Source organism: Diabrotica virgifera, chromosome 6 (assembly GCF_917563875.1).
Source record: "Diabrotica virgifera virgifera chromosome 6, PGI_DIABVI_V3a".
Taxonomy (NCBI): domain Eukaryota; kingdom Metazoa; phylum Arthropoda; class Insecta; order Coleoptera; family Chrysomelidae; genus Diabrotica; species Diabrotica virgifera.
The window spans coordinates 81,701,293-81,723,636 of NC_065448.1; the positions used below are offsets into that span (position 1 = coordinate 81,701,293).

At 32.8% G+C, this 22,344-nt stretch overlaps 2 protein-coding genes across 2 annotated transcripts in view; both read right to left on the reverse strand.

Annotated features, from left to right (window-relative positions):
* The window catches only part of LOC126886473 (uncharacterized protein K02A2.6-like), a 373,574-nt gene extending 354,509 nt beyond the window's left edge, over positions 1-19,065 (reverse strand). The window contains exon 1 of the mRNA XM_050653429.1: positions 19,045-19,065. The gene's annotated coding sequence lies outside the window, so the exon portion shown is untranslated. The remainder of the gene's footprint in view (positions 1-19,044) is intronic.
* The window catches only part of LOC126886470 (uncharacterized protein K02A2.6-like), a 372,383-nt gene extending 352,074 nt beyond the window's left edge, over positions 1-20,309 (reverse strand). The window contains exon 1 of the mRNA XM_050653423.1: positions 15,352-20,309. Within this exon, the coding sequence (XP_050509380.1) occupies positions 15,505-19,530 (4,026 nt within the window). The 5' untranslated portion in view covers positions 19,531-20,309 and the 3' untranslated portion in view covers positions 15,352-15,504. The remainder of the gene's footprint in view (positions 1-15,351) is intronic.
* Between the last annotated feature and the right edge of the window lie 2,035 nt (positions 20,310-22,344).

Here is a 22,344-nt window from a genome sequence, read left to right on the forward strand (position 1 = left end):
AAATACGGCAGGATAACAAGAAACCAATTTTTAGTAGAGGAAGAACACTACCTAAATCCAATAGAAGTTGCTACAATCATAAGGAGATTAAAATGAACCAGAGCTCCAGGAATGGAAGGCATCCACATCATAGTAATCAAGAAACCACCGAAGAAAATGATAGTAGAATTGTACTGCATTTTTAGATTTTGCCTGAAAAATGCGAATTTTCCGAACAACTGGAAACGCGCAAAGATATTCCACTAAAACCAAGAAAAGGCGGAAGAAGACCGAAAAGCTATGGAAAAATATTGCAGATCATCTACAAAAGACTGATGAAACATGCGATAAGAAGAAGAATCATACAGAAGGAACTGTGAATTACAACCAGCAAGAGTTATCAGCGACACAAAAATCGTACACCCAAATGAGCCAATATAGTGTGTATTTGGATTCCGAGTAGTAAATACGTACCATATCGCTCTCGAGATTCAAGTTCCAAGTTTTTCTGCCGGTCTCGGCTATCGGCCGGGACTAGTTTATGGTAATTAGTGAAATAAAAAGTAAAAAACGATTTAAGTAATTAATTTTAAATGACTATTTATGTGATTAATTTTGAACTCAGTGGCGTACCATATTAAGGAAATATACCACCAAAATCAAGTGCCAAATGGGGGGTTGTATAATGTGCCCCAAATACATACACAGCCTTAACAACCTCCAGTAATATCGTCGCCATTCTATGGATTCCCGAGCAGCCAGCAGATAACAAACCAATATATCCCAGCTACTCCATTCCCAAACAATAATCCCCAATATAACCTAAACCTAGCTGCACCTTCAATGTATCAACCAAATACATCAAATGCTTCCCAATACATCCTCAGTGAAGAGGAAATTGTCATGGAAAATGTTTAAAATACTTTATTTAATGGGTTACAAGTCAAACAATCATAGTACTGAGTAAACTTATATTTTTATAAAACTTATTAAAATACTTGACATAAGATAAATCATACAAGTGACAACCCATGTTGACTGGCTTGAAGTTAGCCATGTCAAACACCTTCCTCCTAAGATCGATATCTATACGCTGTGAGCTCGTACGTAGAGGGTATATTTACAAATTCGCGAACGCCAGTAGTGACAAGTTTGTAAACGTTTACCGGAAATTTGACATAAATGTCAAAGTGATTAATTTAAAATTAAAATTAAAAACATTAATTATAAACAATATTAGTTGGTCAAAGCTGTGGTATATATTTTTACCTTAAATATACTTACGATTTAAATACTGAATTTAAGTTTTTTTAATGTTCCGTAATATCTAATTATAAATAATCTATTATAATCTTAGCGCCATCTACACGATTATTGTCAAAGTATCCGAAGTAAGAAATTGATATTTTATCAATAGAACGTCAAAATGATTAGCAAAATCTTAAAAAAATCGATTACAATTTAATTACTTTTTTGCGTTGTAAATATTAAGCGATAACAATTAAATAATAAATTTAAAAATTACCGGTAAAAGTTGAATTAGTAACCGCTAGGAGCGACACCAGCGAAGCTCAGAGCGGTTACTAATTCAACTTTTACCGGTAATTTTTAAATTTATTATTTAATTGTTATCGCTTAATATTTACAACGCAAAAAAGTAATTAAATTGTAATCGATTTTTTTAAGATTTTGCTAATCATTTTGACGTTCTATTGATAAAATATGAATTTCTTACTTCGGATACTTTCACAATTATCGTGTAGATGGCGCAGATTAATTTATAATTGCATATTACGGAACATTAAAAAAACTTAAAAACATTAATTATAAAAAATATTAGTTGGTCAAAGCTGTGGTATATATTTTTACCTTAAATATACTTACGTTTTAAATACTGAATTTAAGTTTTTTTAATGTTCCGTAATATGTAATTATAATTTAATCTAAAAATCTTAGCGCCATCTAAACGATAATTGTGAAAGTATCCGAAGTAAGAAATTCATATTTTATCAATAGAACGTCAAAATGATTAGCAAAATCTTAAAATAATCGATTACAATTTAATTACTTTTTTGCGTTGTAAATGTTAAGGGATAACAATTAAATAATAAATTTAAAAATTACCGGTGAAAGTTGAATTAGTAATCCGCTAGGAGCGCCACCAGCGAAGCTCAGAGCGTATACGGGGTCTTTATAGTACGACCCGTACGACCAACTCTGGTCTTATGTTAGAAGTCTCAATATAAGTTGACGTTATGACTCAATGTAGGTACTGATTTTACATTTGGGCTTGGGCAACTAATGGTTTTATTAACACTATCATTTACGTTAATGTGAGTGGTATCTTTATGAACACTTTGTGACTGAATATCAGGGTACAACTCTGGTTCTAAAATGAGTTCTTTTTCAAGTGTTGTGGTGTATGAATGTTTCATTTGGTGTGAATTCCGTCTAATAATTTTATTGTTATCTTCATTTTTCACCCAATATGATCTAGGTTCATTGGCCTTTTCTAACACAATTGCTTTACGCCAATAATTATCTTTTGAACTTCTTATTACTACCCTATCTCCCTTTCTAAACTCTACTGGTTTTCTTCTTGCTGTCTTATCATAACGTACTTGTAATTTCTCTTTTTCTTTGCATAAATTCTTATATACTTACTTGTTTCTGGATTGTAGGTTCTAATTTATTAGCTGTAGTTGGTAATTGTCCTTTCAGGATCCTGCTCTGTAAAATTTGAGCTGGAGATGCATCAAGATTTATTATGCAGGTATTATTATATTCCATCACCAAATCTCTAAAATCATTATTTTCCTCATTACTCTTTCTTAAAATTTGCTTGCCTATATTGACTGCTTTTTCTGCAAGTCCATTACTCTGGTGGTAATGTGGAGTGCATGTCATAATTATTGTAATGTCTTTTTCTCTATAATAATTTTTACATTTTACTGAAGTAAATGGTAGATTATCTGCAATTAAAATTTCTGGATATCCAAATCTACTAAAAGTATCTTGAAATGAGTTGATTACTGAACTGGAGGTTTTATCTTTTAATATTGAAATGTCCAAGCAATGCGAAAAATAGTCTACAATTACTAAATATGCTTTTGAACCATACTCTAAAATGTCTGTACCAACTTTATTGAATCTTACTCTGGGAATGTCATGAGGCATCATTGGTTCTTTAAAATTATTTGGCCTGTATTTCTCACATATTTATCCTGCATTTTTTTATATAGTTTGTCACATCATCATTAAGTCCTGGCCAATAATATATACTCCTGGCTTTGTTTATAGTTTTGCTGACTCCTATATGGCCTTTGTGGAGCAATTTTATCATGTCAAGCCTAAGTTTTCTCGGAATAATTATTTTGTCATCAATGAATGCGATGCCAGGTTCAAAATACAGTGAATCTCTTATACCATAGTACTTTTTACACACTTGAGGAACATTTTTTTCTTTTGGCCACCCATTGTAATAAAAATCAAAAATTACTGCCAATGCCTCATCCTGGCTAGTAGCTAGTCTTAACTCAGATTGCTTTTCCTGGCTCATAGGTAAATGCTTACTCACTGAGTGGACAATTTCAAACATTTCTGGGTCATGTGTACATCATCAAACTACATTTAAACTGGACCTAGATAGCATATCAGCAAAGTGTATGTCTTTCCCAGGAACAAAATATACATTTAATCTGTACTTGAGAAGTTTAAGCCTTAAACGTTGGAGTCAAACTGATCCAATTTTGGAAATTGGCTTCTTCATAATGGAGATTATAGGTTTGTGATCTGATTGAACATCAACATCAAAATTATAAATCAAATTGTGAAAGTTTTGAGTAGCATAATAAATTGCCAATAGTTCCTTCTCGGTCTGACTATAATTTATCTTACTATCATTCATATTTCGTGATGCACAAGCTACTAATTTTAAAATTGAATCATATTTCTGGAACATACAAACACCTAAACCATTTGTAGATGCATCACATTGTAAAATAATTTTTTGATTAGGATCATAAGGGACTAACGCTGGTGATTTACAAATTATGTTCTTTAAATTATCAAAACATTTTTGATGTGAGGGGAGCCACACCCATTCTACATTATTTTTAAGTAATTGACAAAGAGGTTGAATATCTTCAGCCATATTCGGAATGTACCGTCTAACGTAATTAAATGTGCCCAAAATTCTTTGTAATTCTACTTTACTACTTGGTTTTTCAAGTTTACAAAGTGACTCCACTCTGTCAGGATCTATTTGCATCCCTTTATGTGAAAAAACTTGGCCCATAAATTTGACCTCTTCTTGACAATATTGAAATTTGTCCCTATTAAACTTTGCTCCTACTTATTTAGCCCTTTCTAACACTTTTTTAACAGTTGTATCATGTTCTTCTTTTGTTGTCCCCATAACAATCATATCATCATGACAAATCAATAAATTCTCTATACCTTTAAATTTATCTTCTACTACTTCTTGAAACATCTTGGGAATTTGATAATCCATATGGCAATACTTTATATCTGAAAATTCCATAAGAAGTTGCAAAACAGCATTTCCATGATGATGTCTCATCAAGTTCTAAATGATGATACCCTTCAGAGAGATCAAATACAGAAAATATCTTTTTACTTATCATTTGTGCACAAGCATCTTCCAATTTATGTACTACTCTTGGTTTGCGGACTATTTGTTTGTTTAAATCTAATGGGTCTAAGCAAAAACGTAACTTACCATTTTGCTTTTTCCACAATAACAATGCAGTCTTTGACAATTGCCCCTCTTTTTGTCAACCTATGTAATTCATTTTTTAAATTATCTCTAATTGCAACAGGTACATTTACAGGTGGGTAACTTAGTGGCTCAAAATTGTCTACTGTAGTGATCCTATGTTTACCACAAAATTTAACATGACCTCTAAAAACTTCAGGGTTAAGGTTTATAAATTTATCCCTTTCTGCTAATTCTAAAGTACCACAACTCTCAATATTGTTGATTCGTTTAACTAACCCCAAATCAACACATAATTTACCACTGAAAAGAACTCGAGTTGCCCCATTAATAATTGTGAAATCCTCGTAAACATACTTATTTTTATATTTACAAAATAAAGGACCCCGCACAAACCTTATTGAAAATAGGTCCCAGTGGATTTCGTTCATACTTTGGGAAAATATTATTTGAAGCATCCTGATAAAAAGTTCTCATGGGCACAACTCAATCGTATGAAGGATTTTCAAGATATAGAGGCCCAAACTCGGAAAATTATAAGATTTACGGGGTATTCCAATTCCGCGAGTTACTGGTTATTTGGCAACATGTAGAAGTTTGGATCAAGGAAAAGTACTAGTAGTCTAGGATTTTTTCCTGGCTATCCAATGGCGACCGTTACTTTGACCTTGACCTTCATAACGGACGCCATCTTCTAGAGTGTCGAGGATTTTCGGCATTAAATTGATATAAACAGATTACTCATGGGTTTTTGGGATCGCTAAACACGAATATACCATCAGTATGGACCTCCGGATGACATGGTGGCCAGGGCATCTGCAAGGGACGTCATCTTCTAGAGTTTCGATGGTTTTCGGCATTTAGTTGATGCAAATGAATTACTGGAGGGTTTTTTGAGGACGCTATACACGAATATGCCACCAGAACCGACTCCCGGAGCACCTGATTTCCAAGGTCAATGAAAGGGGCTCCTGGAGTTTCAAGGGTCTTTAGTACTACATTAATGCAAACGGATTAGTTATAGGTTTTTGGGGTTGCTGAACACGAATACGTGATCAGCACAGACACAGGAGCACCTGGTGCCTAAGACAGGTTATCTTCTGGAGTTTCGGAGGAATCAAATTGATTACTCTTTTTGGGGTTGCCGAACATACATACATGCATACTACCGAACATGCACTATGGCACGTCATCTTCTGGAGTTTCGAGGGTTTTCGGTACCAAACTGATGCAAACGGATTAGTACACACCGAGTACTCGGATGTTTTTTGAGTTGCTGTTCAAAGAAAGCGTATAAATTGATGAATAGTTTTTTTTGCTATTTGTAGATTTTTATTAAAATAACTATGTTGTGCTATTCAATTGTTTTAATTATTTATAAAAAATATAAACTCAATTTATATCTGACAATGTTTTTCCTTCATTTATTTTAATATTGATTTACTACATTCTATTTTGATAGTGGTATTCATCGTGGCCACTAGATACTCCAGAGTCTTTTATCTAAGTCATATTCGTGTTCAGCAACCCCCAAAACACAAGAGTAATCCGCTTGCATCAATTTAGTATCGAAAACTCTCGAAACCCCAGAAGATGACGTGCCTTAGGCATCAGGTACCCCGGTGTCTGTTCTGATGGCGTATTTGTGTTTAGCAGCCCCAAAAACTAATGAGTAATACCCATCTGCATCAATTTAATGCCAAAACCTGTCGAAACTCCAGAAGAAGGCCTTAGGCACCAGGTGCTCCGTGGATCGGATATGATATCGAATTCGAATTCACGTTCAGCAGCCCCAAAAACCTGTGAGTAATCAGTTTCCATTAATTTAGTACCGAAAGCTCTCGAATCTCCAAAGCATGACGTGCTTTGGTACCAGGTACTCCGATGTCTGTTCTGATGGGGTATTCGTGTTCAGCAACTCCAAAAACCTATAAGTAATCCGTTTGCATCAATGTAGTACCAAAGACCCTCGAAACTCCAGGAGCCCCTTTCATTGACCTTGGAAACCAGGTGCTCCGGGAGTCGGTTCTGGTGGCATATTCGTGTTTAGCGACCTCAAAAAACCCTCCAGTAATTCATTTGCATCAATTAAATGCCGAAAATCATCGAAACTCTAGAAGATGACGTCCCTTGCAGTGGCCCTGGCTACCACGTCATCCGGAGGGCAATTCTGATGGCATATTCGTGTTTTGCGATCCCAAAAACCCATGAGTAATCTGTTTATATCAATTTAATGCCTAACACCTTCGAAACTCTAGAACAGTGGTTCCCAACCTTTTTCAGCCTACCGCCCATTTTTCCAAAAACAAAATACTTAACGCCCCCCTTAAAAAACTCTTCCATTCTTAAAATTAGTAACGCACTTTCATTCACAATTGTTTTACCTTTTTTGGGTCAAAGGCTACCTTAAATATGATTCGACGGCCCCTTAACTAATCCAAGCAACAACAAATTAAAAAAAAAATGATTTATTCAAAAATACAGTATTCATGTATTGATCAAACTTTAACTTAAATACATATCATAAAAAACAATATAATAATAATATAACATTTTTAATGAGAAGGCTGAGCTTGATGTAATGATAGTAATCTGTCAATATTTGGTTCCATACTTGTCATCAGCAATCTTAAATCACCGCGCTCCACTATGGACAGTCTATTTCTCTTCTTTGTTAATAAATTGCTGACTATGCTAAATCCTCTTTCGGCTAAATACGATGAAGGAAAGGCAATGAAAAACTTCTTTGATGCAGCCCATAAAGCTGGATATAATACTGAAATTTGACATTGCAGCCAAAATTCTTGATATCCATTTTTAAATTTCACTTTTAACTCTTCATTTGTTGACAATTCTATCAATTCCTCCTGTAGTGATAATTCTGCTGTTTCTAAACTTGAGAACGGTTCTAGCACCCAATCTGGAATAATCAGACCAATGATGTCCTGAAATCTATTTCTAAAATCTTCTTGAAGTGCTTCCAAGTGCTGGCAATATACCAGAATGTCTTCATCATTTGTCTCCATAGAGGAAAGATTTTGAAACTGATGAAATTGTCTCCGACCCAAATTTTGCCTATACAAATTAAGTTTTGACACGAACGAGGAAATAGTTCCTTTTGCTTTGATCAAATTCAAATTATCACCTTGTAGCTGTAGGTTTGTTTCATTAAATTTATCGTATAAATCAGTTAAATAAGCAATATCGCTCTTAAATTTTAATAAATTGTCTCTCAAAGAATCATCTTTGCTATCAAAAAACTCTAAAACTGAGTCAAAGAGATCATAAAATCTTTTTAGACAGGTACCCTTCGAAAGCCATCGAACTTCTGTGTGCAACAATAAACGATTAAAATTCTCGTCGTTTTCATCACACATTTTTCTAAACAATCTATCATTGAGAGCACTGCTTCTGATCTTGTTAACTGCAGTAATTACATATTGTAGTGAACAATGAAGGCGATCACTAAGATTTTTTGCAACTAAATGCTGTCTGTGAATTACACAATGCGCGTAACTTTATATTCAGTAAATAGTTTATTTTTGGCAGTCTATGATCAGATTACTATTCAGTATAGTAAATTTTATTAAGATTTTTTGTACTTTTTCCCCAATTCTTCTCTCAGTGTAGGTAGGTCCTAATTAACTTTTACTTTGATCCAGTTTGTGCAAGTTGGTACTTTTTGAATATTTTACAATAACTATACATATAAGGAAACAAATTTAGATTTATTACATTTTTACAAATACCTCGTAAATTACGATAGGGAAAAATAATACAGAATTATAGTAAGTGATATAAATGCCACATAGATACTTACCTTTGTGACAAATATGTATTACAATAAAATATATTTCTAATAAATGCACTGCAACTTTCTGCCAATAACACACAGAAAATTCACCACCCTGCTTTAGCGAAACAATCTCGAATGATTAAGTTATGCCTGACCATGCTGCTGCGCGAAGGAGGAGCCAAAATTCACTTAAAGCAGAAAGGTTCTACTGGAAGTGGAATTATACTAACCAAACTGAAACGTTCGACTGCAACGTCGAAATTGTTGCAGTGTTGGACTGAGTGATAAATAAAAAATTGCACGGTGCATAACCAAAATGCATTTTGTGCATTTCGTTTATATTTTCGGATTCACCTTCTCTATTTCTGTGTGAGAAGCGAAAAGCAAAGTTGTTAGAAGCAAAGAAGCAATGAGTGACTTTAGGGGGGCGGCAGCTGTTCCTCAACGCCCCCCAAATTTTCCTTGGATCCAAAAAGCCCCCTTATCTCTCTTCAACGCCCACCGGTGGGCGGTACCGCCCCCGTTGGGAACCACTGCTCTAGAAGATGACGTCCGTTGAAGGTCAAGGTCAAAGTAAAGGTCGCCATTGGATAGCCAGAAAGAAATCCTAGACTACTAGTACTTTTCCTTGATCCAAACTTCTACATGTTGCCAAATAACCAGTAACTCACGGAATTGGAATACCCCGTAAATCTTATAATTTTCCGTGTTTGGGCCTCTATATCTTGAAAATCCTTCATACGATTGAGTTGTGCCCATGAGAACTTTTTATCAGGATGCTTCAAATAGTATTTTCCCAAAGTATGAACGAAATCCACTGGGACCTATTTTCCATAAGGTTTGTGCGGGGTCCTTTACGACCCCCATTGTTTTAGCCTGAGTACCCTCAAACCCTTTCAGTACATAATGATTATCCCTAATTTTAAATTGTTTATCAATTTTCTTAAAAAATTTTAATGGAATTATACTTACATCTGCACCTATGTCAAGTTTTACTTTAACTCTCTTGTTTTTAATTTCTATAATTTCATCCCAAATATTTTGACTACTTACATTTTGGTATATTTTATTGACATTTCCTACAAAACTATTAGCTGACCCATCACTGCTATATTCATCTATGACATCAATAAACTTCACTCTGCACGACTTTGCAAACTGGTTTAAAATCCCACATTTCTTTCCTTGACGCTGGACATTCTCTGGCCCCATGAGTTGATTGCCATCTTTTACACTTGAATTTTTCATTGGTATTGGCTTTACTTCTAGAGTTATTATAATTTCTATGGCCCTGGAACTAGAGATGCATCAAGTCAAACTAGTTTGATTTTACTCAACAAACTTGACTTGACAATCAAACTTTTTGTATAAAAAAGTTTGACTTGACTTGATTTAGATATCTTTAGGTTTGACTTGAATTCAAACATCTTCAAACAGTTTGAAAAGTTTGAATATTACGCAACGTGTTTATTTTCAATTTTAAATGAGACCGCCTACGCCTTTGTCCAAAAATTTTTTTTGACAAATTTCAATAAACGTTGAAATGTATTAGGGAGCGTTTAAGTATTACGTAACGCGATTTTTGAAGATTTTTATCCCCCCCCCCTACATAACGCACTCTTATGGGAGTTTAACTATTGCGTAACGCAATTTTTGAAGATTTTTGACCCCCCCCCCCCAAACTGCGTTACGTAATACTTGAACGGTCCGTTTAGCTGATATATTTAAACCGCAGACAGACAAATAAAACCCAATAAACGCGCTAGTTAGGATAATTTAAGAAAGCTTACTGCATATTTCGAGGGGTTCGAGCGAAAACCCGATAAATACCAAAATTATGAAATCCGGTATTTTTATTTCTGCTGTAGTAAAAACACGTCTCCTACCACTGGTAAATGTTATTATTTGATATTAACATTTTTAAGCACAATAACTAATAAAAACCAAACATGGTAAAAACCGTTAACTCATATTTTCAAATAACACCAACCCGATATATACCTTTACTGATAAAAATACTTTGTTGTAAACATATTTATAATATGAGAATCCGGTAGAATCATTTATCTTCTTTTTCCTGTGTAAAGTTACTAATTTTATTAGAAACATTTCTAAGTTAAAAACTGATAATTCATTTTATCGGAGATGAAGATTACAAAATTGTTCATTTTGACAAAATATATTCATGCGAAAATCCGATAAAGAATTTTAGAATATGATAGTTTATTAAATTTCAGCACACTTTTTTCCTGCGAAAACCCAGTAAAAGATGGCGTAAATTGACAATTGAATATTACGAAAACAAAAAAGCGGTTAGAATCACAGATCACCTACCTCCTCTAGATGTTTCACGATAACGCTTTGGTTAAATATGAAAAACAGCGCTCCATGCCGCTTGTATCGGAACTAATTTCAAGCGGGAATTTCAAAATGTAATTTTGGTGGAAAGAAAATGTTGGGTTAAAATATTTGTATAGTTGAAAAAAAAAATAATTTGGTTTTAAAATATGCAAATTATTTTTAATTTCAAATATACAAAATACCATTTGGGAAAAAATAAGACATGACAACGTATTTTTATTTATTTATTTCATACCAGCAAAACCACTTTGTATATACTTTTTTACAAATCGTATCTTTACAAATGAAATTATTAATAGTTATCTTCCAAATACTTCTACAAAAGGGTATCTCAAATGATTGAAACATGTGTGCATCTCTACTTGTTGAGGACTTTCAACTAAAACAAAAAATTAATATAATTGATTTGATAATAACCATATTCATTTCACGTAAAATAATTTGTATTAATTATATATTTTCTGTAGGGGTTACTTACTTGGTCTTGGTGTTACATTCGTTTGCTTCCCTACACCACTAACTGTGTTACTTGTTCTCTAATAACAACTCACCATGCAAATGTAAGCTAGGAATTTGATCTTCCTAGGGATCTTCAAATCACATTCGTTTTGTTTCAAAAACTGTATTTGAATCCATTTTATCTAAATCAGGATTTTTTATTATTGCTAACAATCAGATAAACATTTTTACTGACATAAAGATAAAAGATAAAGGCATACTGACACTGACAATGATGACAATTGACAAATTATAATGACACTCAGACTCAGTGATATAGAAGAAATCTTCACTCCAGGTGCATGGCGACATCTCAAAAAACGTATCATTACTAAAAATGACATTTAGTTTAGTATGACCTTGAGATACCTGCGTGAAACATCTAAAGAGAGTTAAGTGATCTGTGGTTAGAATGGGGCTATATTTATAATGAAAAACAAACTCAGAGCTTCCAAGCTACCACAGCAAATTAATTGTAGTAAATTTAAATTTAAGTGTGCTGAAAAGTTGTCTGAAGACTATTGAAACTGTAGAAATTACTGGAATCTAGTAGTAGTAGTTTAGTCTAGAAAATTTTTTATTTTGCACAATATAACTGTTAAACTAATTTGGATAAGACTTGTCTTTAAAACTTCCCAAAGAAAGGAACGAACATTTAGTAAGAAATGTTTCTTTCCACTAGCTTACCATGAATGAATTCCAGTGTGTCAAAAGTTTTTTAAAAAACGCTGTGTATATTCTCAAATGATATAATAAATGCTGTAGCTAACAGTGATTCTACTGGATGATATTCTAAAGAGGACAATAGCGGAAAACGGTAACCAGTTAATAAAAATATCAGAAGATATTGGTCTGAATTAAAAAAAAAAAACTCTCTACGCCCTAAAAGGCTAAAACAAATTTCATCCCAAAAAGCAACCATAGACTTACCAACTCCGGGCAATTTACGAAAGTTGTATAAAAGTACCTTTCCAATAAGTGAAGCAAAGAAACCGATTTGATAAACATGTGGCAAGAAAATATTTTCCAGAATAGGTACATGCTTGAATAACAAATTTAAAAACCGGTAATTATATCGTAGATCGAATTCCAGATTCCAGACGTAATGATGTGAGAAGAATCGGAAGAAAACACATTTTACCTTTTAATTTTCTAAAAAGAATGTAGATTTATTTATTTTTGTTGGAATAATATACAATTAACTTTTATTTTATAATTAAAAAAATTCAAAATAAAAACCAATAAAGTCAAATGTTATACTCATTCAACGAGGTAAAACCCGATAAATATCACGTTTAATTTTTTTGTAAAGACGTTTTTATAAATTAAACGTATTAAAATCATTCTAACTAAATATTAAATTCTCTACCATTTGGCTATAACAAATATTTGATAAAACTTCCTATGACGATTTTAAATCTTCTTCAAACTTCCAAAAATCTTTAATCGCGATTATCTCTAAACAATGGTTTTGTTAGTTATCGGGTTTCCGCTTGAACCCCTCGATTTATACATTAATTTTTTTAAAATTTAAACCCAACATTTGTAGCTTCTATCCGAAAAAAATTTAAATTGTACCCTATGGTTAGTTTTGAATTTTAAAGAAATACCAAAGAATATACAGCAATACTTTTGTATTGTGGTGTTTTCGAGGGAACTTGGTACATCTTGGTACCAGATGCTTTTGGAACTGGCCCTCTTTAAGAGGCTATTACATCTTCCTAAATTCAGGACCGATATTCAGGATACGATTTAGGACACTAAATTCAGTCACTGTAGCTCGCTATTACACCATCCTAAATTTAGGATGCTAAATAGCACAAAGACAGGGTCTGAAAACCAAGAAGTGTTAAAACCACAGGGGTTCGGTTTAGGACAGTCATTGAGAGCAAGACTATGCTATTATCTCCGAATTCTATCCTACTGCATGGATTTTAATCAAATTTTAGGAATAGGCTCAACTTATCTCCTTTTTCAAAGTCTACCCTATGCCGATGTGTGCTTTTGTCTTGGGGGCGGTTCCCACCCCTTCTCGGGGGTGGGAAACTTTTGCTTAAATAACTACGGAAGTTGCTAGAGAACCTAATTCTAAGCAAAAACTGCTCTATAATTTTTTTTTTCGAAAACTCGATACTTTTTGAGTTATTTGTGGTTGAAAATTGGCCATTTTCATTGAAACATAACAACTTTTCAAACGATTTTTTGCGAATACCTTAAAAACAATGCATCTAACTAAAAAATCTATATAAAACTTTTTTGTAGCCTATAAAAAAACAAAGAGATTCGTTTCTTCATAAATCTTCTAGTTATAACACAAAAAGAGATATGATACGTAAGAGAATTTGTTTTTTGGTGCAATCTCAAATCAGTGTATTCAACTTGAAATAACAAAGAAACGGTCGATTTTAGGTGTATAGTGCTACCAATACCTTTTGTTGTGATTGAAACGTTCTTTCAAATAAGCAATATTAAATGTCGATTACATTCAAACTAAGCGAGATATGCTGCAAAAAATTGATTACTAACGAATTTTAAGAAAAAAATGAAAGAAGTACCCACATAACAATGATGTTCGCATCATGTTCTAAGTATATACTACCAACATTCGTCGGAGTATATTCTTTTTAGTATATGTGTAGTACAAGCATAGCATCTACCTTAAAAAACATTCTAAATTTCATGTTCTTTGCATATACTTCAAAGTATATTCTCGTACCGAATATACTAAGTATATTCGTGTACGTAGGATCTCGGAATATTCGTAAAAGTTTATTCTTAGAATATACCTTTATCGAATATTCTTAACACATATAAGTAGATACTTTTAAAATATCTTAAAAATAATTTGTATGTACCTATAGGAAGTATAATATTAGCCTTATAGATTATCAACTTCGTTAGTTTTTAGAATACATAATTAATAAAATTTATGTATGTAGGTAGTATTGGACGAATTTCATTTCAAAATTGTTGTAGGGTAAAAAAGTTTAAACATTAATTGTATTAACGTTTACATAGATACTATTAAAAATTCGTTTTCATAATTGAAATGACTTTACCATTTCGAGTTTATCATGAATCATTAGTATTTTTACATCCTTGGAATTTGAATTTAGGTACATTCAATTCAATAGGCCATTTCGCAGAACCAAAACGTGCCAAACTGCACAACCAAAGCAACCAAAGGCTTTGGCGTTGCCAACCGTCGAGTAAGCTTTTTCCGTCAACTTACCTTAAAAATTCCCACTTTATAAAAAAAAACTTCCCTCCTGTTTACAAAATCTGAGAAGATATGTTGAATTATTTTCAAATATTTTGATTTTTTCTTAATATTTTACAATTTGGACTGGAACAATAATTCCCTTTTGAGTTAACTTTTTCCCTTTATCACCTTTTATGTTGAAAATTCCCGCAAAAAGGGAAATTTCTCTCCGTTTGGCAACACTGACCACTGATTTTGTTATTCCACAATACATTCATAACCCCCCCCCCCTCCCCCCCATCATATTCTGACCATTTCTATTCTTACCTGAATGGATCAGGGATAGGAAAAAACCGTAAAATATGAAAAAGAAAACGGGCATTATTTCATTATTTGTATCATCTATGGATCTATGCAGTGTTAAGGATGAAGGCGAATGATGTAGTACTAGGACAAAGAACATACATAATCTGTTTATTTTGTTTGCGGTGCTTCAAATATTACTTAAATAGGTAAGTACATATAAGTATTATATAAATTTTAGTTACTTATTATGCATAGTTTAGTTTAGCTAAATATTATATAATGATTTATATAAATAACTAAAATTTATAAATATGTACTTACTTTTTAAGTAATATTGTAGAATGTAGGTACTAACTACATTCTCATTTGCAATTAAAATATGTAAATAGATATTTGGTAGAACCAGTAGAACCTGTTTAAACTACTTTATTTAATGGGTTATAAGTCAAACAATCATAGTATTGAGTAAACTTATATATTTTTATAAAACTTACTAAACATCTTACATACAATAAATCATACAAGTGACAACCATGTTGACTGGCTTGAAGTTAGCCATGTCATGTCTAGCACGCAGCCCCTTGCTACGCTGTTACACAGCTATATATATTAAACACCTTCCCCCTAAGATCGATATCTATAAGGGGTCTTTATATTATGACCAACTCTCGTCTTATAACTGTTAGAAGTCTCAATATTTGGGTTGACTTTATGACTCAATGTAGGTACTGATTTTACATTTGGGCTTGGGCAACTAATGGTTTTATTAACACTATCATTTACGTTAATGTGAGTGGTATCTTTATGAACACTTTGTGACTGAATATCAGGGTACAACTCGGGTTCTAAAATGAGTTCTTTTTCAAGTGTTGTGGTGTATGAATGTTTCATTTGGTGTGAATTCCGTCTAATAATTTTATTGTTATCTTCTTTTTTCACCCAATATGATCTAGGTTCATTGGCCTTTTCTAACACAATTGCTTTACGCCAATAATTATCTTTTGAACTTCTTATTACTACCCTATCTCCCTTTCTAAACTCTACTGGTTTTCTTCGTGCTGTCTTATCATAACGTACTTGTAATTTCTCTTTTTCTTTGCATAAATTCTTATATACTTGTTTCTGGATTGTAGGTTCTAATTTATTAGCTGTAGTTGGTAATTGTCCTCTCAGGATCCTGCTCTGTAAAATTTGAGCTGGAGATGCATCAAGATTTATTATGCAGGTATTATTATATTCCATCACCAAATCTCTAAAATCAACATTTTCCTCATTACTCTTTCTTAAAATTTGTTTGCTTATATTGACTGCTTTTTCTGCAAGTCCATTACTCTGGTGGTAATGTGGAGTGCATGTCATAATTGTAATGTCTTTTTCTCTATAATAATTTTTACATTTTACCGAAGTAAATGGTAGATTATCTGCAATTAAAATTTCTGGATATCCAAATCTACTAAAAGTATCTTGAAATGAGTTGATTACTGAACTGGAGGTTTTATCTTTTAATATTGAAATGTCCAACCAATGCGAAAAATAGTCTACAATTACTAAATATGCTTTTGAATCATACTCTAAAATGTCTGTACCAACTTTATTGAATCTTAGTCTGGGAATGTCATGAGGCATCATTGGTTCTTTAAAATTATTTGGTCTGTATTTCTCACATATCCTGCATTTTTTTATATAGTTTGTCACATCATCATTAAGTCCTGGCCAATAATATATACTCCTGGCTTTGTTTATAGTTTTACTGACTCCTATATGGCCTTTGTGAAGCAATTTTATCATGTCAAGCCTAAGTTTTTTCGGAATAATTATTTTGTCATCAATAAATGCGATGCCAGCTTCAAAATACAGTGAATCTCTTATACCATAGTACTTTTTACACACTTGAGGAACATTTTTTTCTTTTGGCCACCCATTATAATAAAAATCAAAAATTACTGCTAATGCCTCATCCTGGCTAGTAGCTAGTCTTAACTCAGATTGCTTTTCCTGGCTCATAGGTAAATGTTTACTCACTGAGTGGACCATTTCAAACATTTCTGGGTCATGTGTCTCTATATTTAAACTGGACCTAGATAGCATATCAGCAAAATGTATGTCTTTCCCAGGAACAAAATATACATTTAATCTGTACTTGAGAAGTTTAAGCCTTAAACGTTGGAGTCTAACTGATCCAATTTTGGAAATTGGCTTCTTCATAATGGAGATTATAGGTTTGTGATCTGATTGAACGTCAACATCAAAATTATAAATAAAATTGTGAAATTTTTGAGTAGCATAATAAATTGCCAATAGTTCCTTCTCAGTCTGACTATAATTTATTTCACTATCATTCATATTTCGTGATGCACAAGCTACTAATTTTAAAATAGAATCATATTTCTGGAACATACAAACACCTAAACCATTTTTAGATGCATCACATTGTAAAATAATTTTTTGATTAGGATCATAAGGGACTAACGCTGGTGATTTACAAATTATGTTCTTTAAATTATCAAAACATTTTTGATGTGACGGGAGCCACACCCATTCTACATTATTTTTAAGTAATTGACAAAGAGGTTGAATATGTTCAGCCATGTTCGGAATGTACCGTCTAACGTAATTAAATGCGCCCAAAATTCTTTGTAATTCTACTTTACTATTTGGTTTTTCAAGTTTACAAAGTGATTCCACTCTGTCAGGATCTATTTGCATCCCTTTATGTGAAAAAACTTGACCCATAAATCTGACCTCTTCTTGACAATATTGAAATTTGTCCCCATTAAACTTTGCTCCTACTTCTTTAGCCCTTTCTAACACTTTTTTAACAGTTGTATCATGTTCTTCTTTTGTTGTTCCCATAATAATCATATCATCATGACAAATCAATAAATTCTCTATACCTTTAAATTTATCTTCTACTACTTCTTGAAACAGATCTTGGGAATTTGATAATCCATATGGCAATACTTTATATCTGAAAATTCCATAAGAAGTTGCAAAACAGCATTTCCATGATGATGTCTCGTCAAGTTCTAAATGATGATACCCTTCAGAGAGATCAAATACAGAAAATATCTTTTTACCTATCATTTGTGCACAAACATCTTCCAATTTATGTACTACTCTTGGTTTGCGGACTATTTGTTTGTTTAGATCTAATGGGTCTAAGCATAAACGTAACTTACCATTTTGCTTTTCCACAATAACAATGCGGTTTATGCTTGCCCTGGGGTCAATTTCGTTAACTTTGACAATTGCCCCTCTTTTTGTCAACCTATCTAATTCATTTTTTAAATTATCTCTAATTGCGACAGGTACATTTACAGGTGGGTAACTTACTGGCTCAAAATTGTCTACTGTAGTGATCCTATGTTTACCACAAAATTTACCATGACCTCTAAAAACTTCAGGGTTAAGGTTTATAAATTTATCCCTTTCTGCTAATTCTAAAGTACCACAACTCTCAATATTGTTGATTCGTTTAACTAACCCCAAATCAATACATAATTTACCACTTAAAAGAACTCGAGTTGCCCCATTAATAATTGTAAAATCCTCGTAAACATACTTATTTTTATGTTTACAAAATAAATTTACGACACCCATTGTTTTAGCCTGAGTACCCTCAAACCCTTTCAGTACATAATGATTATCCCTAATTTTAAATTGTTTATCAATTTTCTTAAAAATTTTTAATGGAATTATACTTACATCTGCACCTGTGTCAAGTTTTACTTTAATTCTCTTGTTTTCAATTTCTATAATTTCATCCCAAATATTTTGACTACTTACATTTTGGTATACTTTATTGACATTTCCTACAAAACTATCAGCTGATCCACCACTGCTATCTTCATCTATGACATCAATATTCTTCACTCTACACGACTTTGCAAAATGGTTTAAAAGCCCACATTTCTTACATTTCTTTCCATACGCTGGACATTCTCTGGCCCCATGAGTTGATTGACATCTTTTACACTTGAATTTTTCATTGGTATTCGCTTTACTTCTAGAGCTATTATAATTTCTATGGCCCTGGTACCTATCTTTACGAACTTCTCCTATGTCTACATCTTTTCTTTCGGTATGAAATTTCAAATTTTGGTTCTTACTTTGTTCACTAGTTCTACAAAATTCGATGGCTTTTTGTAGGGTAAGTTTGTCCACTCTCAATAGAGCTTCTCTAGTAACTGGATCTCTGATGCCCATTAATATTTTGTCTCTCAGAGCTTTATCTTCGGCTGTTTGTTCTGGATCAATTTCATTATAATTACATGTTCGAATCAAATGTCTACAACTAGTAAGAAACTGCTCAAACGACTCTCCTTCTTTCTGGACCCTCATGATAAAATTGTATCTTTCAAATGATTCATTCATCCTTGGATTAACATACTTATCGATTAGTGATATCATCAAGTCATACTTGTTATTTTCGGCTTCTGGGATCTCGAATGTGGACATAATTTTGGCAGACTCAGCCCCAATTATATTTCTTAAAATTGACATTTTCATTTTATCTGCTGACTGGTCTTGTCCCGTTGCTAGTAAATAATCTTCGAAACTAGTCTTCCAGAACTTCCATTCGCTTGCAGCATTTTGATCCTGCAGGTCAAAATCTGGTGGTAATTTTACATTTATTCCCATCACTGCCATTGTAGGTTATGTATGGTACCTCGTGTACAAGTTGCTATAAATTTAGCTTTTCGACTGTAAACTGTAACCCAACTAGCTGTTTGACTGCGCCATGTTTAAACTACTTTATTTAATGGGTTATAAGTCAAACAATCATAGTATTGAGTAAACTTATATATTTTTATAAAACTTACTAAACATCTTACATACAATAAATCATACAAGTGACAACCATGTTGACTGGCTTGAAGTTAGCCATGTCATGTCTAGCACGCAGCCCCTTGCTACGCTGTTACACAGCTATATATATTAAACAGAACCTAAGATGAGATTAGGTGATGCTGAAAACATACTTCTAAGCAATATAGCATTTGATAGCACTTTCTTAGAATATTCTTAAAAATATAATATTCTTCCCATACAAAGATGTGCGGTAGTACGTTCTTAGTATATAAATTGGAATATTCTAAAAAGTACCTTCTTAGTATAAACTAAAAATATGTGCGGTAGTATGTTCTAAGTATACACATAGAAGGTTTATAGCACGTCCTTGGAATGTTCTAAAAAGAACATTCTTGGTATGTACTGAAAAGAAGTGCGGTAGTACATTCTAAGTATATACATAGAACGTTTAAGTACTGTAATGTAGTATATACTCAGTATCTGCTCTGCACATTCGCAATGGTAATTACGCACATTCTCAGTATATACTTTTTCTGAAAAGTATGTTCTATGAATCTACTAAGAACATGAAATTGTTATGTGGGTATATTTAACCCCTCATCCACAAGAATTTAAATGCATCGTTTTCCTTCTACAATACATTTTATTATAGTATTATTTATATGTTCAAAAAGTTGAGCGGCTTTAAAATGAATGGTTTTTGAAAAAAATCAAATCAAATTATAGAGCGCATATTTAAATTTTCTTAAAAATCTTCTTTTTTCTCCATGTAACTTGAAAATGATAAGAGATACGGTTATGAAAAATAAAATTAAAATGTTTATCTAAAAGAAACCTACATTTTTGTATGGCATTTAAGTTACATGTTACATGGAGGAACAGGAAGATTTTTAAGAAAATTTAAAAATGCGCTCAATAATTTGATCTTATTTTTTTCAAAAACCACTCATGTTAAACCCGTCCAACTATTTGAACATAAAAATAACACTATAGTAAAATGTATTGTAGAAGGAAAACGATGCATTTAACTTCTTGTGGATGAGGGGTCAAATATTCTTCTCTTTTTTTTTTTTCTTAAAATACGTAAGTCATCAAATTTTTTGCAGTTTATCTCGCTTAGTTTGAATGTAATCGACATTTAATATTGCTTATTTTAAAGGTCTTTTCAAGCACAACAAAAATTATTGGTCGACACCTAAAATCGACCGTTTCTGTTATTTCAAGTTGAATACACTGATTTAAGCATGCATTAAGAAAACAAACTCTTTTCACTTACTATATATCTTTTTGTATTATAACTAGAAGATTCATAAAGGAAACAATCTCTGTTATTTTATAAGCTACAAAAATATTTTATATAGTTTTTTTAGTTAGATGCATAGTTTTTAAGGTATTCGCAAAAAACCGTTTGAAAAGGTGTTATGTTTCAATGAAAATAACCAATTTTCAACCACGAATAACTCAAAAACTATTGAGTTTTCGAAAAAAAAAATATAGAACAGTTTTTGCTTAGAATTGGGTTCTCTCGTAACTTCCGTAGTTATTTAACCAAAAAATTTTCCACCCCCGAGAAGAGGTGGGAACCGCCCCCAAGACAAAAGCACACATCGGCATAGGGTAGACTTTGTTTCTTGAGCTGTTCCCTACTTATTGTGAAAATATCAAGTAAATCGATATAGTAGGATAGAATTCGGAGTCCCATACCCTCATTGACTGCCCTAATTTAACCAGGTTTAACTTTTAAAAGCAGGTAAACCAGGTACGCTCTTCGAAGGGCTCGAAAGGTAATTACAGTAATCCCTCTTCAACCGCGGGGGTTACGTTCCGAAGAGAAAGGTGCGGTTGGTAAAACCGTGGTTGGCGAGGGATCCGCGATCCAAAGAAGAATGTGACAAATATAGGTAATCCCAATATTCCCAATATTGAATATGTATATATTAGTATGTACATAGAAAGAAATATGATGAAATTGCATATCTGTGAAATAGTATTATCATATATCAACAAAAATAAAGACGCTGAGATCAGCGTCTACATTCGCCGGTATTTTAAACCTTCAGAATATAAACTAATTGCCGTAGTCTTACTACTAAGAACAAGCGCCAGTGGCGTATCATGAGTGATTTAACGCGACTGGTCAAATTATAAAAAATATATAAAAATAATAAAATATTCTCATTAAAGATTTAACAGATATCGCAACCGCGGATAAGTGAAACCGCGGTTGATGAGTCCGCGGATAATGAGGGATTACTGTATGATTGATTACCTTTCAGTCAGCATCGTGACATGTTTATCGTTTTGGGTACATCCAGTGACATTTTTATTATTTTGGGTGCATAGAAAATGGTACAGGATTGTACACATGTACATCCATCCGATTTACTAGAGATGGCATGGTGGAACTGGAGCAGGTACCTCTTATAACACACAACTTTGGAGAGATTAGAACTATGTATGCTTATTGCGTTAGATGCCGCCTGTAAGAAAGTTTGTTTAAACATAAATTTTGGAAAGACACAAAACATGACAAACCTGGTAATACCAAGCGAAAATCCAAAAGCCGTGTTCAATGAAATAGCATTTGGTCCATAAATATAAATATTTAGGGATGAACTCCAAATTGCCAGACAACCAAACTGCCGAGCTACA